Raw genomic sequence first — 14,515 nt, 5'->3', positions numbered from 1 at the left:
CCTTGTGCCCTCAATCTTACCCAACATCAGAGTTTTTTCCAGAGAGTCTTCTCTTCTCATGAGGTAGCCATCCATAGACATTTCTAATTTTTTTGGGGGGGGTCACATGGTGTGCATACATACGGCTACAGTGTGCAAAACACCCCTTAACTGACTAAGAACTAGTACAGCTGTCCTATCCCACCTTATTCAAATAAGCATGTGTTACTTGAAATGTAGGGACGTGTGTGGCGCTGTGGTTTAAACCACTGAGCCTCTTGGGTTTGCCGACTGGAAGGTTGGCGGTTTGAATCCCTGTGGCAGGGTGAGCTCTCATTGCTCTGTCCCAGCTTCTGCTAACCTAGCAGTTTGAAAGCACACCAGTGCAAGTAGATAAATAGGCACCGCTGCGGTAGGAAGGTAAACGGCGTTTCCGTGCGCTCTGGTTTTCATCATGGTGTTTTGTTGTGCTAGAAGTGGTTTAGTCATGCTGGCCACATGACCTGGAAAATTGTCTGTGAACAAATGCCGGCTCCCTCAGTCGGAAAGCGAGATGAGCGCCGCAACCCCATAGTCGCTTTTGTCTGGACTTAACTGTCCAGGGGTCCTTTACTTTTACCTTTCTTTTACTTGAAACAAACCTTCAGAGTTCCATGGTGAGGAAGAGAACATAGGAGATAAAGTGCTAAAACCATGAAGAATCTCAGTTGCTTGGAGAAAAGCAAAAGAGGTGGACACCACGATTGACTTCTTCTGTATGTGGTAGCTTCTCTGCATGAAGGTTGCTCCAGATGTATGTCTCGCCATATGGAGGGACAGCTTCCATGCCACACAACTTATAGCACCAAGGAGGAATTGGTTGTGCATGTAGCATGCTGTGCTGATTTGTCAGAATGGTGACTCTCTGGGAAAGCCTTGACAGACTCTGGATTGTTGTGTTCAAGCACCAGTGAGGTGTCAAATATTTCCTGACTCTAGCCTGCTGCACTGGGGGCTGGAGTCGCCGAGTCATGCTTGCAAGCTGCTGGGAGAATGCATTTCTTGAAAGTCGCAACCTCTGAATGCTGATGCTTTTTGAGCTGGAAGGGTGACAGTGACTGAATATGGAGTGGTGTCAGCAGCATCCATTGAATGGATACCCGGGAAGACAAGTGTCCCTGTGAAAATTAGATGACAGTCAAGGTTTCCTCTAGAGTGCCAGAATTATTGCTCCATTCAGAGTCACTGAGTGTGCAGTGTGTAGGCAGTGAAAGAGTTCACTGTAGCATGGCACACATTACATGGAGCTGCAAATAGGGTCATTCTTCTGTTTAGAGCCCCAGTGCCCAGAGTAATTAACTTCACATGCCATGGCTGAATGCTAAGGCTGAGTTCAAGAGAAGTGATGAGAAGTCCAGCCCTGAAGGGTATGGTTGCTTGAGTTCTTTATTACCGGCACAATGAAGGTAGTAATAGAGGCTTTTGTTGGCGGGGGCAGGTGTCTGCGAAAGGGGCGGGGCTGAGCATCGTTGCAAGGCTTTTGCTCCAGAAATCCATTTTCAAATGTGCATCACATTGCCTGAATCCTGCATATCTCTTCCTTCAACTTTGGCACAAAAGGCATTCGTTTTGTAATGCTAAGTAGCGTGGCTAGTCACACACACATACACACAGAGCAAAGCAAAGCAAAGCACAAAAGCACCACAACTGGCTTAGCAACTGGCACAGCCACATGCAGCTTATGTACCAAAAGACCTAGGAGGGCTGTAGAGAAAAAAACAGCCAATGCCTCTGTCAGGCCAATGGCAAATATGGAGCATTTTACAGAACCATTCTGTGTTTCAAGAATAATGTGAATGAAAGCTCTCTGAGCTTGCACCCACTTCTCTTTGCCAGGAGGATAGAGAGCTGGCATGCTAATGCTGCAGGTGTAGGTTTTTCATAATTTGCAGCTAAGCCACCTCCCCATAAATCCTTTATTAAGGGAATCACATGGTGAACACAGTTCCTTCACTTCAAAAAGAGAGAGGAAGGTCTATTGAACAAAATTACAGACATTACTGCAGTATAATCATGTTGGTCCTCTGTATTTATGGTGTTAATGACAGCTACTAATTGCATATTTAATTTCTGAGTGGGGAGGGGAATGCAAGGGGAAAACAATTCGTATCACAGACAATGAGAAATGACTTGTTCAGGGAAGTTTTTAATGTCTGACATTTTATTATTTTTTAGATTTTGCTGGAAACCCAGCCTGACGGGTGGGGTACAAACAATATAATAATAACAACAACAACAACAACAACAACAACAACAATAATAATTTTCTTCCCACCTCCCAAAATTAATTATGTTTACTTGCCATATATTCTGAGGCTAGAGATTGGACATTTGATTTTGGAGTTTACTTATGTATTACATTGTACTTTTGGGATTTCTGGTTTCGATAATCCAACCACACATATAAGGTGCTTTTGCCCATGCTGGACCTTGCAGGTCCACAAGTGTCCATGAAGACTGAACCAGCCTATAGATGTGGCCTAGGCAATTTACAAAACTACTTCACAGTAAGCACTGTAAAAATGTCCAGTTGATGTGGAGGCCACCTTATCCTCAGTTTGAATAGACACATGCACTGACATTAGAAACTACGTTTGAACAATGTACATTATTGAAAATGTCCCACCTGCCACCATCTAAAGCGTCAAAGTCAGGCAGATTCTTTGGAGGCAGCTTCAGAAAGAATAATACTCCCTAGCTAGGCTATATCGACAAGTGAATCAATGTTATATGAATTAACTCACTTAATGAAGCATCTTTGAACTGATGTTTTCAGAGAAGCTGATATGTGAAGTTCAGCCAAGTCTCTGCGCTTTTGCCTCCCTGCTTTTCGTCATCAGATGTGTCACCTCAATGAGAAGTACTGAAGATAGGCTGTCATACGTAAAACATTAGAGACATATTGAATTACTTATAATAGAAGGCGAATTCTGTCAATTCACAGCTGTCCCCAGCTCTTAAAAATGATGGGGAATGGATCTGGGAAATTCTATGCAAGTACAAACGGACCTCTCCATCATTTTATTTAGAAAAAGAAGAGTAGTGATTGTGTGTGATGTTAGCTTCGTAAATCTAAAAGGAGAATGTACGACTTCATTATTGCACATTCCTATTTTCTGGATGATAAGCATCCACAATAGCAGCTTTCGGCAGCCCCTGCTCACATAGGAAATAGTACTGCATCTTTTCCTGGAATTTATGACTTGCCGAGGAGAAAAGTAGAGTCAACTCTGCAAGCGGTACCAGTGTAAGTACAGGCATCAACTTATGAGTGTTCTACTAGCGCACGACTGCATGTGTGCACAGCACCAGGAAATAATTAAACAATTACTACAGGGATGGGAAACCTTATATGTGGCCCTCCAAGCCTCTGCATCTGGCCTTTGAAACTCTCCCTGGGCCACACCTATCCCTGGCCCTGTTTTTGTCTTGCTGGAATGGGTCCTTGAAATCTGAGAGTGCCTCTTGTTTGTCTAGATGGAGTGTGGAGAGGTATGAGGCTGTGTATAAAGTAGACAACTGCCACGATGGACCTTGGGCTCTCAAATTTCAGTTGACACCTTGTGCGACACCAAAATTCAGCATCCCCACCTCTCACACTCCATTCTTAATAATACACCTCTGCCTACTGTACAAAGGTAAAATTTACATTTGTTGCTCTGCCTGCTTTTGTCTCTGGCCCTGGCCAACACTGGCATGTGCCCACCACCCTGAAAGTTGCCCAGAAAAGAATGCAATCCTTATGTGCAAAAAGGTTCTCCCTTCCCTACTGGGACAAAGTGGGGCCAGAAGGTCTGAGTTATAGGTCTTGCAAACCCAGGATTAAGCAAAGTACAATGGTGATGTTTTCCTGTCTCATTGAATTTGGATGATGGCAAAACCAATCTATCATATTGAATGAGGACATGCTAGAATTTTGAATTATTGCAAACACGGAAGTTACTATAGGCAAGAATTTTTTAAAAAAACAACAAAACAAAACCAGCCACAGGGAAATTGAAATTATTCTTATTGGTTGTGTGTGTGTTTCATTAAAGCATTAGTGCTACTAGCTAAAGTTTTGTAGTGTTCCCATTCTGAAATCCATTTGGAGCCTGATGACAAACCATATCCAGTTTCATTCCCCCAGATTTGAACATTTATTTAAACAGTTCATTCATTTTATGTTTGCTAGGGGCCTTTTTGTTTACTAGGAGCTGTAGGATGTCAAGTTTTATAGCACAGAAGAAAATCACAAAAAATTCATAGATTGAACAACTAAAGCAACTAAATTGGGAGAACAATAGCATGATTCTTTAAAAAATAGGTGACATAAGTCATTTATTTTTTTATGCTAACTGATCACTTTGCAATTGTTTTTCTTAATGGTGAAAGGTGATTGCATTGCAGCGCTCTGCTGTATGAATGATTGACTGTACATTAGAACTGTAACTCATGTCTACGTTTTGTTGGAGACCTGGATCATAATCCTTGCCTAAGTGCATTCATGTGACAGAAGGCAGGGAAATGACTTTGCTGTGTACTTACTTACCTCAGGGCGGAACTTTGAAACAGCCACAATACAAAGTGTCATTTCTGTGCCCTTTTAAATGATTTCATTCTTACAAAGATTGTCCAGTTTGCGCCATTTTATAGGAAGCTAGAAGCATGCATTGTTTTATGGGCACTTCAAAGAAAGTTTTGAAGTTTAACAACTTAGCACCTCTGGTGAATTATGGTAGTGGTTTCCAGTTCTTTTAAATACAGAGATTTTCCCAACGGAACTTTGGCCCTGTTCAGTATTATCCAAGTAATTTTACCACTTCACTGAACAAAGGAAAAATATTCTCTTGTCATTTGTCTCTTGGTGATGCACCATCTCCATCACTTCCGGAATGACCCCAGTATGCAGAGAGTGTGAAGGTACATTTGCTCTTAAATGCTATATAATCTGGAACTACCTCATGCATTTGGCAACTGGGGGATTCTGTAGGGCAGGGGGCTTGTCCCTTTTCCTGTGTGTGCCACAAGCACAGTGTAATGGATGCTACATCATACATGCATCTCATACATGTATGTTTACAGATGTATGACTTGAGTATATATTATATGGCATGAAAGATTCCTGGATCAGTAAATGTTGAAGCCAAATTCCCTGGACTTTTCTCACATAATTCTCACGTAATTGAAAGTTTTCTCACATAATTAGGCTTGAAGCCAATAGACTGAGTGCACCCCTCCCCCGTTTTTATGCTTCTGTAGCAAAAGATCTCTATCATTTTGCCATTAGTAAGTTTTTACACTTCATTAACTTATTCTTATAAGTTTATTAATAGTCTGCTCACATTTTAGGGATCCCATTGTGTCTAGCCATTAGAAGCAGATGGTTCGGTTACCCTGGGCTCCTCCAAAAAGTGACAATTGCTCCACTCTAATATTCAGTTGCCAACAGAAAGAGAAGATAGAATAACTGATGCCTCTTATAATACACATCCTGCTTTTCCTGGAAACACAAAGTGAAGAGGAAAAAGAAAGAAAGAGGTGTTTTTTGTTTTTAAAAAGTTGTATACCTTGGCCAGGTTCTTCTAAAATGTGGATGTAATTGTCTAACCACTTCCTCTTTATTGGAGTAGCTGATAAAGCTAATACAGTTGTGAGTGTATAAAGAGTGACATTTAAGTTTTAAAAACTTTATAGCAATTGGGTCTTCTTAACCCTTGGAGTACTCAATGATGGGATTCCATTTCATGTAAGCATTGCATATCAAATAGTCTCCCACAGGTGATTATGGTTAAGCCTATTTGGGACAACATGCTTATTTTTAAGGTATTGGCTGTTGCAGCTTTATGCTCCTGGTAGGAGCCAGACAGCTGTAGCAGCTCTTCTTCCGACAGCTAGTCGTGTCTGAATACCATATAATTGTAGACCACCTACACAGTCACAATCCTAATGGCCTTTTGCAACCTACAATCCCACAAAAAAGCTTTTATATTGTGTAATCCTTTAATAAACAGGCTTAATCTCACCTTTGGAATGATAAATTAAAGTTAACACTCTTAAAGCAATTTAACTCTACAAGTAACAACTTCAAGAGAAGTTGTTAATCCATTTTAAGCTGTAGCAGCAAAACACACACACACAAAAAATGAGAAAGAGGCTTGTGGCATAAAGTAAACTTTGTTGGACTCTAGGTGCCACAAACCTCTGCTGCTTTTGAGGTAACTTTAGTGATAAGCGTTATGAATGAACATTTTACAGTGGTACCTCCTCAGGTTACGCTGAGGTGGTAATGCCTCAGGTTACAAACTCTTCAGGTTACAAACTCCGCTGACCTGGGAGACTTACCTCGAATTGAGAACTTTGCCCCAGGATGAGAACGGAAATTGTGTGCTGGTGGTGCAGTGGCAGCAAGAGGCCCCATTAGCGAAAGCACACCTCTAGTTAAGAACAGTTTCAGATTAAGAATGGACCTCTGGAATGAATTAAGTTCATAACTATATGTATAAAGTGCATACACAAGGTTTCCACTGTATAAAATGCATAGACAAGGTTTCCAATGGCACACATAGAAATAATCATAAAATTTAATTTATCGGCGTCAACTACACAAAAAAGGGCAAGTGACAATAATTGACTTAGATATCTGAGATGCAATAGCTGTGCAAAGCCTGCAAAGGAAAGCAAGGAAAGAAGAAAAGGACACACAGCAAGACACCAGCAGCTTCAGTTCCATAATTCATGGGGTCCTTATAGACATGCCAGGGATGAGCGTTAGGATCACCATATTCCAGAGGTTCCTCTCCAATCTCAGCAGCTGTTTTAGAAGAGAACTATGAGTCTGCCCCGTGCCAGTTATGGCACATGTGTGTTCCAGGGCTCTGCTTTGTTTAATATTTACATGAAATAGTTGAGTGGGGTCATCCAGAGATTTGAGTGAGGAGTCATCTATCAATACACAGATGATAAACTCTATTTTTCCTTTTCATCAAAGTCAGGTAAGGCAGTGCTAATTTATTGCCTGGATATGATGTGATGAGGGCCAATAAACATAAGTTAAGCCCAGGCATAATGGAGATTTAGGGCAGGATTCAAGTAATGTGCCCTGCCAGTGGAAACCCATGCAAGGACTTCCACTACCACTACAGGGCTTTACCCGGGACAGTGCATGAGGTAGAAGAGCCAACTTGCATCAAAGATTGTGGGGTGGGGTGGCGGCAATGACATGTGTGTGATGTCAGGACATCAGGAGGAGCCAGAGGGCGGAGCCAAATGCAGCGGCAGCACAGCTTCAATGGCTGGTGGCTCCTCGTCTCTTGCGCTCCCCAAACCGCCACCCCTGGCCAGGGCTGCTTTTCTCTTGCTTCCTCTCCACACTCAGCTTACTCCATCCTTGATTGTTCAGAACATGGGGGGGGGGGCTGTCTCCCAAAAATTATTGGGTGCAAAAGAGCTGTGCTTCTAGGAGTTGGTGCCCCTGGCATGGGGAGAGAAGAGAGTAGATTATTACCTCAGGCAAGCAGAATTGTATGTTGCTACAATGAATTCCATTCGTCTGAATGGGTGGTCTTCAGCTTTTTCTGGATCCACCCCTCCTAAATGGATCAGGTTTGCAACTTTGGGATACTCTTACTTCTTTGGAGGCTTTTGTCTTTCATAATGCAAAGCACCTTTCACTAGTTAAGGCAGGTGACAAGTTCTGTCATCTCCTGGACAGAAAGAGAATGGTCACAGTTGTCCATACTGTAGTAGTAACTCATTTGTTGTATATTGTATGTATGACTTTCTTTAGAGACTTCTCAGAAACTCCAGTTCCTGCTGCTTGACTGGGGTTGATCACAGGGAGCATAATGAACCACTTTTGGAATAGCTGGATATCTATCCAGTGCAATACAAAGCGCAACCTTCTAGGGGGCAGAATGCAAGTGGTGGGCGAGGCCAGGGGGAAACGGGGGCTGAACAACAGTTGCAACTGTATGTACAGAAGGCTGCATTCCGCTCATGCAAAAAACAGATACTTCAACACACATACATTCAGGCAAGTAAGAGGCATTGTCACAATTCAAGGACACATTCCAGCAAAAAATGCTCAAGGACTGCCTGGAGCACAGCTGGGGGAAAGGGGTGTGGCCTGGGAAGAGCACTGAGGGACAGACAGAAATGCCTGAAGGGCCACATTTGGGTCCCAGGCCTGAGATCCCCTACACCCACCTTTGGGATCTGAGTCCCCTCCTGTATTAACCTAACTTAATTAAGATCTTTACTAGAGGTCTTCTTCTATGTCCTCACCCCAGACTTCAGAACTGAAGCAGATGGTGAAGTCCTTCTCAGTGTTGGCACTCTGTCCTTGGAACACACTCCTGAGGGAGAATCACCTGATGCTGAATCTTCTGCTAGCTGAAGCCACTTTGATTGGCCCAGGTGTTATAAAAGGTTGTAGGTAGAGCTGACTTTTCGTCCTCTCCTGAATTTGTATGATTGATTCAGCTGCCATATATATATATATATATATATATATATGATTTGAATGATTTATGGATTAAACCACACAAGCCACTCTGAAAGCAATTTGCTTGCCATGAATTCAGAAGGAAATATCCTAGTGGCTAACACCTAATTCAAAACCAGCCAGATGGCACATTAGGTGAAGAAAACAATGATGGATTCATCCTGGCATAACTCCTGAAGGCCAGGAATGTATGTTTGTGTGTTTGTATGTGTGTTTGATTGTTTCTTAGTATGTGTGTCAGCTTTATCATTTTTTTTCCTGCCACATGCCTCTTTTCTAATGGATTGTATCAGCTTCAGCATATTTATTGTAAACAGCATATTTTCAGACCAGAAGTGTTGTGCATAGTTGATTAACACATGAAGTAATAATAGATGAAGAGTATTCAACCTCTTCACCAGTGTTCAAAGACTGTAAAATGGATGCTTCAGTGAGTGAAAGGAAAACATCAGTGGCGTTCATTCTGCTCTTCCGACTTCTGGTTCTGGTACACTGTGGGATGGAAAGTAAGGTTCACAGATCATCTCCAAAGCTCTCAGAACCATGTTAGATACTTGTGCCTTGGATCCTAATTAGCCCTCCAGAAATGGAAGGACTTCTTTCATTAATTGAGGAAACTGGGATCTCCAATTGGAGTACACGTTGGAGGGTAGGGGGACATTTCTGGTGGTTTGGCCCCTTTCCCCTACACTACGTCTCATCCTATTCAGGAGGGTCTCCCAATCCTTAAAGACAGATTTTCAAGGGTCGAAAGGGCTGCTGGGAGATGGGGAGATAAACTAAAAATGCTTTTGCTAGCGAGACCATCCTCCTAGTGGGAAGCCATTAACAGGATGCTTTCCTCAGCAGAACCCTAACCCTAAGCCTGTGTTTTTCCTGTTGTCTCTGAGAAGCTCAAACAAGGTTTTTGTTGTTTGTTTTGCTCTAAAGAGGGATTATAATGTCAGGGTGCCAGTTAAATTGCAATGCAGTTTAAATTCAATGCATGAAAGGATCTCATGGGGGGGGTGATGACCACCGATTCTTTAACTTCTGGTATCTTGTTCAAGATTTGTATAGATCAGGGATCAAATGCAGGTCTCCAGGCCTCTCTGTGCTCTTGGGATTCACTCCAGGCTACATCTTCCCAACTCAAACCACTCACCAGCCCTGATTTGCACTCTCCTTGGGTGCTGTTGCTTGGTTCAAACTCAGATAATGCTTCTTGCTCACCTGGATTGAGGATAGAGATGGATGTTAGGGCATGAAGAAATTTGCCTTCAGTACAAAGGGGAAATTCATATTGAATGCTTTGTCCATTTTTGCCTCTGGCCTCAACCACTACTGGATTGTGGCCCCTGGAAGGTTGCCCAGAAAGGAATGTGGCCCTTGAGTTCTGCACCACTGAAATTGGAGATTTTGCATAAAAGACCTTGTAAGGCTAATTATGACTGAAGCAAGATGAAATTGTACAATGTATTTTTTTTAATGTGTGTGTGTGTGTGTGTGTGTGTGTGTATAACACACCCACCCACCCACCCACTACATTTTCTTCCTGCTTCAGTCTTAAAACTGTTGCAATGGAATTGCTTTTGCTATTTTCTTGTTCTGAGTTCTGAGCTTGTTTGAATAAAGAAAATCTCAAAGCATAGGAGTTGCTTACCTATGGCTGCTTTGAGCATACAACTCTGAATGCTTTCTTCATGTTGCAAGTGCTGAAAGAGGAAGCAGGAGCGAGCTGTACTTCCTGCTTTTGTGCTGCTTCTGTAACACGAGAAAATGGAGGGTGAGCATCTTTCATCTTCTGGGGAATGGGTAATGATTCTTGTGCTTCTTGTGCAAGGACAGAACCCGCAGTGCTCAACCTTTCATCCTGGAACTTACCAGGGCTCTTTTTTTGGCTGGAACTCACCGGAACTCAGTTCTGGCCCCACTCAGGTGGGCACCATTGCCATTATAAGAGAACAAGGAAGGCATTCATGGTGAGTTCTGGCACCTGTTTTTAAAAAGAAAAATAGCATTGGAAGTTACATGTTTTGTTTTGTTTATTCCTCTGTATTTCACTGAGTGGCATGGACCGTTTGGGTCTTTGTATCAGGGGGAATGAAACATGACCATCCCACATTTCTCAGGCTAGTATCTACTGCTTCTGCAACAATGTTTGGAACAATATTATCTGGATTATGGTTCCTTTGTGTGGTTTACTTGTATTGCTATTTGGAGAATGAAATATCAACCAGGGATAAACACAGTAAACTGTGTTAAATATGTTGCATCTTGTGTGCACCATATGAATGCATTTGGCACCTGAACAACTATCCATGACCTTACTGCTAAATCAATTTTCTTCTTCCACTTTCTGAATGGATATATAAGTTTGGAAAATTAAAATGAAGGAAACAGCCACCAGTAAAGAATTTGTCTTGTGAAGAGGCTGGCACATTTATGTGAATAGGTCTATTGAAAATAATGAATATAAAATAGTTCAGCTGATATAAACGTATCCATTCCCCTTCCAATTATTTGGTAGCATTTTACATTAAATTAGTACAAAGTTCTTTGTAAAAACGAGATTCAGTAACAGAATATCTAATAATATTAGTTCAGAGAAAAAGTGTATCCTACTGTATCCTTCTAAAAGGAAGGCAATTATAACTAAACCCATGGATAAATAGATAAGCTTCTTCAAGAATAAAATGACGAGGGATGTTGTTTGAAATGCTGCATGTACCCACTCTCAAATATAAGAATGTTTGAGGTTTCTTAGTGAGAAATAACCAGCACTTCCATGTGATGTCATCATAAGATCATAGGGAAAATATTGTTCCTTACTGCATCCTAGAGGTGCCTCCCAATCATAAGTTTTATTGATTGCTCATATTTTGGGAGGTCTGTTCATGATATGTAGGAAATATATTGTGGATGGAATCTGTCCATCTCTCTCTGTGTGTAAAATGTCCAAAGTTCAGATAGACATCTGTTTAGTGTTTGATGAACGTAGGAAGCTCATTATACCAAGTCAGATGGTTGGTCCATCTATCTCAATATTCTTTACACAGGACTAATCTATACTGGTCAATTTAAAACATTATAAACACGTTATAAGCATGTGACAACAGAGGGTGCTATAGAGCAATGTAAAATTGCCAGTGTAAAATTACATTGAATTACATTACTTTTAAAAGTGTTTTTACAATCAGTGTAGATCCAGCCTCACTGCCAGCAGCTCTCCAGGGTTTCAGGCAGGTTTTTCTCCCAGTCCTATCAGGAGATTCCAGGGATTGAACCTGGGACATGATTCATATGAAGCATGTGCTACAGTGCTTCCGAATGAGAGCAGGAGAGACTTCTGGAGACAGCAAAGAACAGTTAAATGGCACAATCTTGAAATTTTGTTTGTCACATCCACTCGAAAAAGTGAAGTTGTCATATAGGAAAATGTTAGAAACATGCTTGCAATCCCATATTTGGTAAGTAAAATAATGAAAACAATGTGATTGGATACTCATGAGTGCATTATTCTTATTCAATGTGCTCCTTGATGTCATTACATTTTGCCATTTGGCTGGGCTGTGTTTCATATGGCCGTTTAACAGTTTGCTGCCCTTTTAAGAAGTCAGGGTGTAATTCACCCCTTCATGGGTGCACCTTGTTGGACAGAAGGGCTCTGAATAGAGTCCTCATTCCTTTTATCTGGCTAGCCATTTAAAGTTGCATTTGTGGGCCTGCAGAAGTGACTGTCTGCATGAATGGAAGGTGTGTAGAAGGACCTTCTATTGAATATAACGGTTTGTGTTGTTATACACATCTGTACCTGCATGGGTATGGATCATGCCCTAACTTATTAAGACACATACTTCCTTATGGATCAGCATTTAGGATGCCCTGTTATATTCACGCCTCCAATTAAACTGATTGCTCTCCAAGAATATAGAAAAGCACTGTTGGATCAGGCCACTGGTCCATTTAGTCCAGCAGATGCCCATGAGAAGCCTGAAAGCAAGACCAAAATGCAACATTGCTCTCCTCACTTGTGATCCCCAGAATCTGGCATACTACCTTTGACAGTGGAGATAGTCTTTGTGGTTAGTAGCCATTTATAACCTTATCTGCCATTACTCTGTCTAATCCTTTTTTGAAACCATCCAAGTTGATGGCCATCATTACATCTTAAGCAAGTGGATTCCTTTAATACAGAGACAGGTAACAGGAGATGATATTTCACTCTATATTACACAGAAGGAAATACCATTAGACTAGCATCTGAGAAGTCCTATAGTATTTGATTCAAGTTGATGCTGGTTGATTGTTCAGCTTTTCAAAAACTGCAACCTAAGCAAATTTCTCCATCTTCTTAGGAGTTCAACAGCTTTAAAAATATGTATGGTACTCAGATTCCCAGCAAGTGATCAACTAGTTTATTCTTCATACCTCAATATATTACAAGGACGATCCATCATTTTAAATAAGTAATTTGATATCTTTACTCCTCCGTTCTTGGCTCAATTAATAAAAAGGTTTCTGAATAAAAATGACTTTATGTTTAAAATGTTTTCTCCTATTACTCTTTTTGGAAAACCAATTATTTTTAGAGCCAGCACAATTTTAAATGTGGCAATTACACCACCAGTCAGGGCATATATTCTAAGATATATGCCCACAGAGCTCAAACTGAATTATTCTCAAATTGTTTTTCTCTCCAAATATTATCGGTAATACTTTTCTCTCTTTCCAGTAATAATAGAACCCCAGGTCAGCCAATGAAACTGGTGGGCAGTCAATTCAGGGAAAAGAAAAGAAAGTACTTCTTCACACAATACATAATCAATTTATGAAATTCCCAGCCAGAAGAGGTGGGGTGATGACCACTTGAAGTTAGATTGCTTTGAAAGGAAATTAGACAAATATGTGAAGGTTGCAAGTCTTTCAACAGAAACAGAAAAGGCAGATTTTGCAAGGCCTTTATTTATGTATATGGATTTGACATCCTCAGCCCCCATGTTATTTGTTATATTGTTTTTTGTCTAACATCAGAAAAATTTTAATGCTGTCATGGACCCATTGTAGAATACAGTGTTACGTGCATAATCAAGCGTAATAATAATAATAATAATAATAATAATAATTTATTTATACCCCACCCATCTGGCTGGGTTTCCCCAGCCACTCTGGGTGGCTTCCAACAAAATATTAAAAAACAATAGTCTGTAAAACATTAAAAGCTTCCCTAAACAGGGCTGCCTTCAGATGTCTTCTAAAAGTTTGACATCTGGTGGGAGGGCGTTCCACAGGGCGGGCGCCACTACCGAGAAGGCCCTCTGCCTGGTTCCCTGTAACTTGGCTTCTCGCAGTGAGGGAACTGCCAGATGCACCTTCTGGATTAGGCCCATCATGTGCACCAACCTGTTCTCACAGTGGCCAACCATATGTCTGTGCAAAGCCTGCAAGCTGGACATAACGGCAACAACACTCTGCTCACCTTCAGATTCTAGCAACTAGAATTCAGAGGCACAATGCCTCTGAAAGTGGAGGTAGAACAGAAAGCGGAGCTGGAAAATAATGCAAACAAGACATATACAACTTCACATTTATCCAAAATTCATTCTAAGATCATCTGAGTTCTTAATCTTGATTATCATTTTTTAAAGGCGACCCTTCTAGTAATACACTCATTCTCCCCCCACCATAAAAAAATTCTAACATCACACCCGGGTACATGCTTTAAAAGTGGGTCCTTCTTAACCCCATGAAAATATTCATGAGTCACCCAAATTCAATCAAGTGAGTCTGCTCTGGAATCTGAGTTTAATGGAGTGCTCCTCCTTCCCCGTTGCTGGTAGCCTTCTTCACAAGTCACACTCTTGATTCCAAAAGAACCTGGTTAAATTGACCCTCCATTAATATTGCTGGAAGAGATTAGAGAATTATGGAGCACCAACATCAAACCTCTTTGAAGTATGGAAAATATAAGATACTTTAAATACTTGCTCATCTGATAACATTTCCAATTATCCAAAGTGTATATCAGTGAAC

General features: G+C 41.2%; 1 protein-coding gene across 7 annotated transcripts in view; it reads right to left on the bottom strand.

The window, feature by feature from the left end:
- Window positions 1–14,515, bottom strand: part of LOC308481769 (uncharacterized protein) — a 145,789-nt gene that overhangs the window by 37,414 nt on the left and 93,860 nt on the right. Inside the window, exons 3-8 of one of the 7 annotated variants that reach the window (XR_013988856.1) lie at window positions 10,146–10,246; window positions 9,648–9,715; window positions 8,894–8,995; window positions 5,343–5,500; window positions 2,763–2,892; window positions 1,121–1,136 (exon numbers count right to left, since the gene is read on the bottom strand). The exons of 1 other annotated variant lie outside the window; for it this stretch is intronic. Coding sequence is in view for 1 of the 6 variants with exons in the window: in XM_081014482.1 (XP_080870608.1) it covers window positions 6,892–6,942; window positions 8,894–8,995; window positions 9,648–9,715; window positions 10,146–10,246 (322 nt within the window). In the remaining 5 variants the exon portion in view is untranslated. Of the gene's footprint in view, window positions 1–1,120; window positions 1,137–2,762; window positions 2,893–5,342; window positions 5,501–6,594; window positions 6,943–8,893; window positions 8,996–9,647; window positions 9,716–10,145; window positions 10,247–14,515 lie in introns of those variants that run through there. 5 more of the 7 variants (XR_013988852.1, XR_013988857.1, XR_013988853.1 and 2 more) reach the window with 5 other exon arrangements.

Source organism: Podarcis pityusensis, assembly GCF_964106645.2.
Source record: "Podarcis pityusensis genome assembly, chromosome: 7".
Lineage (NCBI taxonomy): Eukaryota > Metazoa > Chordata > Lepidosauria > Squamata > Lacertidae > Podarcis > Podarcis pityusensis.
The sequence above is the reverse complement of the archived record's forward strand: the minus strand, read 5'-3'. Positions and strand labels throughout refer to the sequence as shown.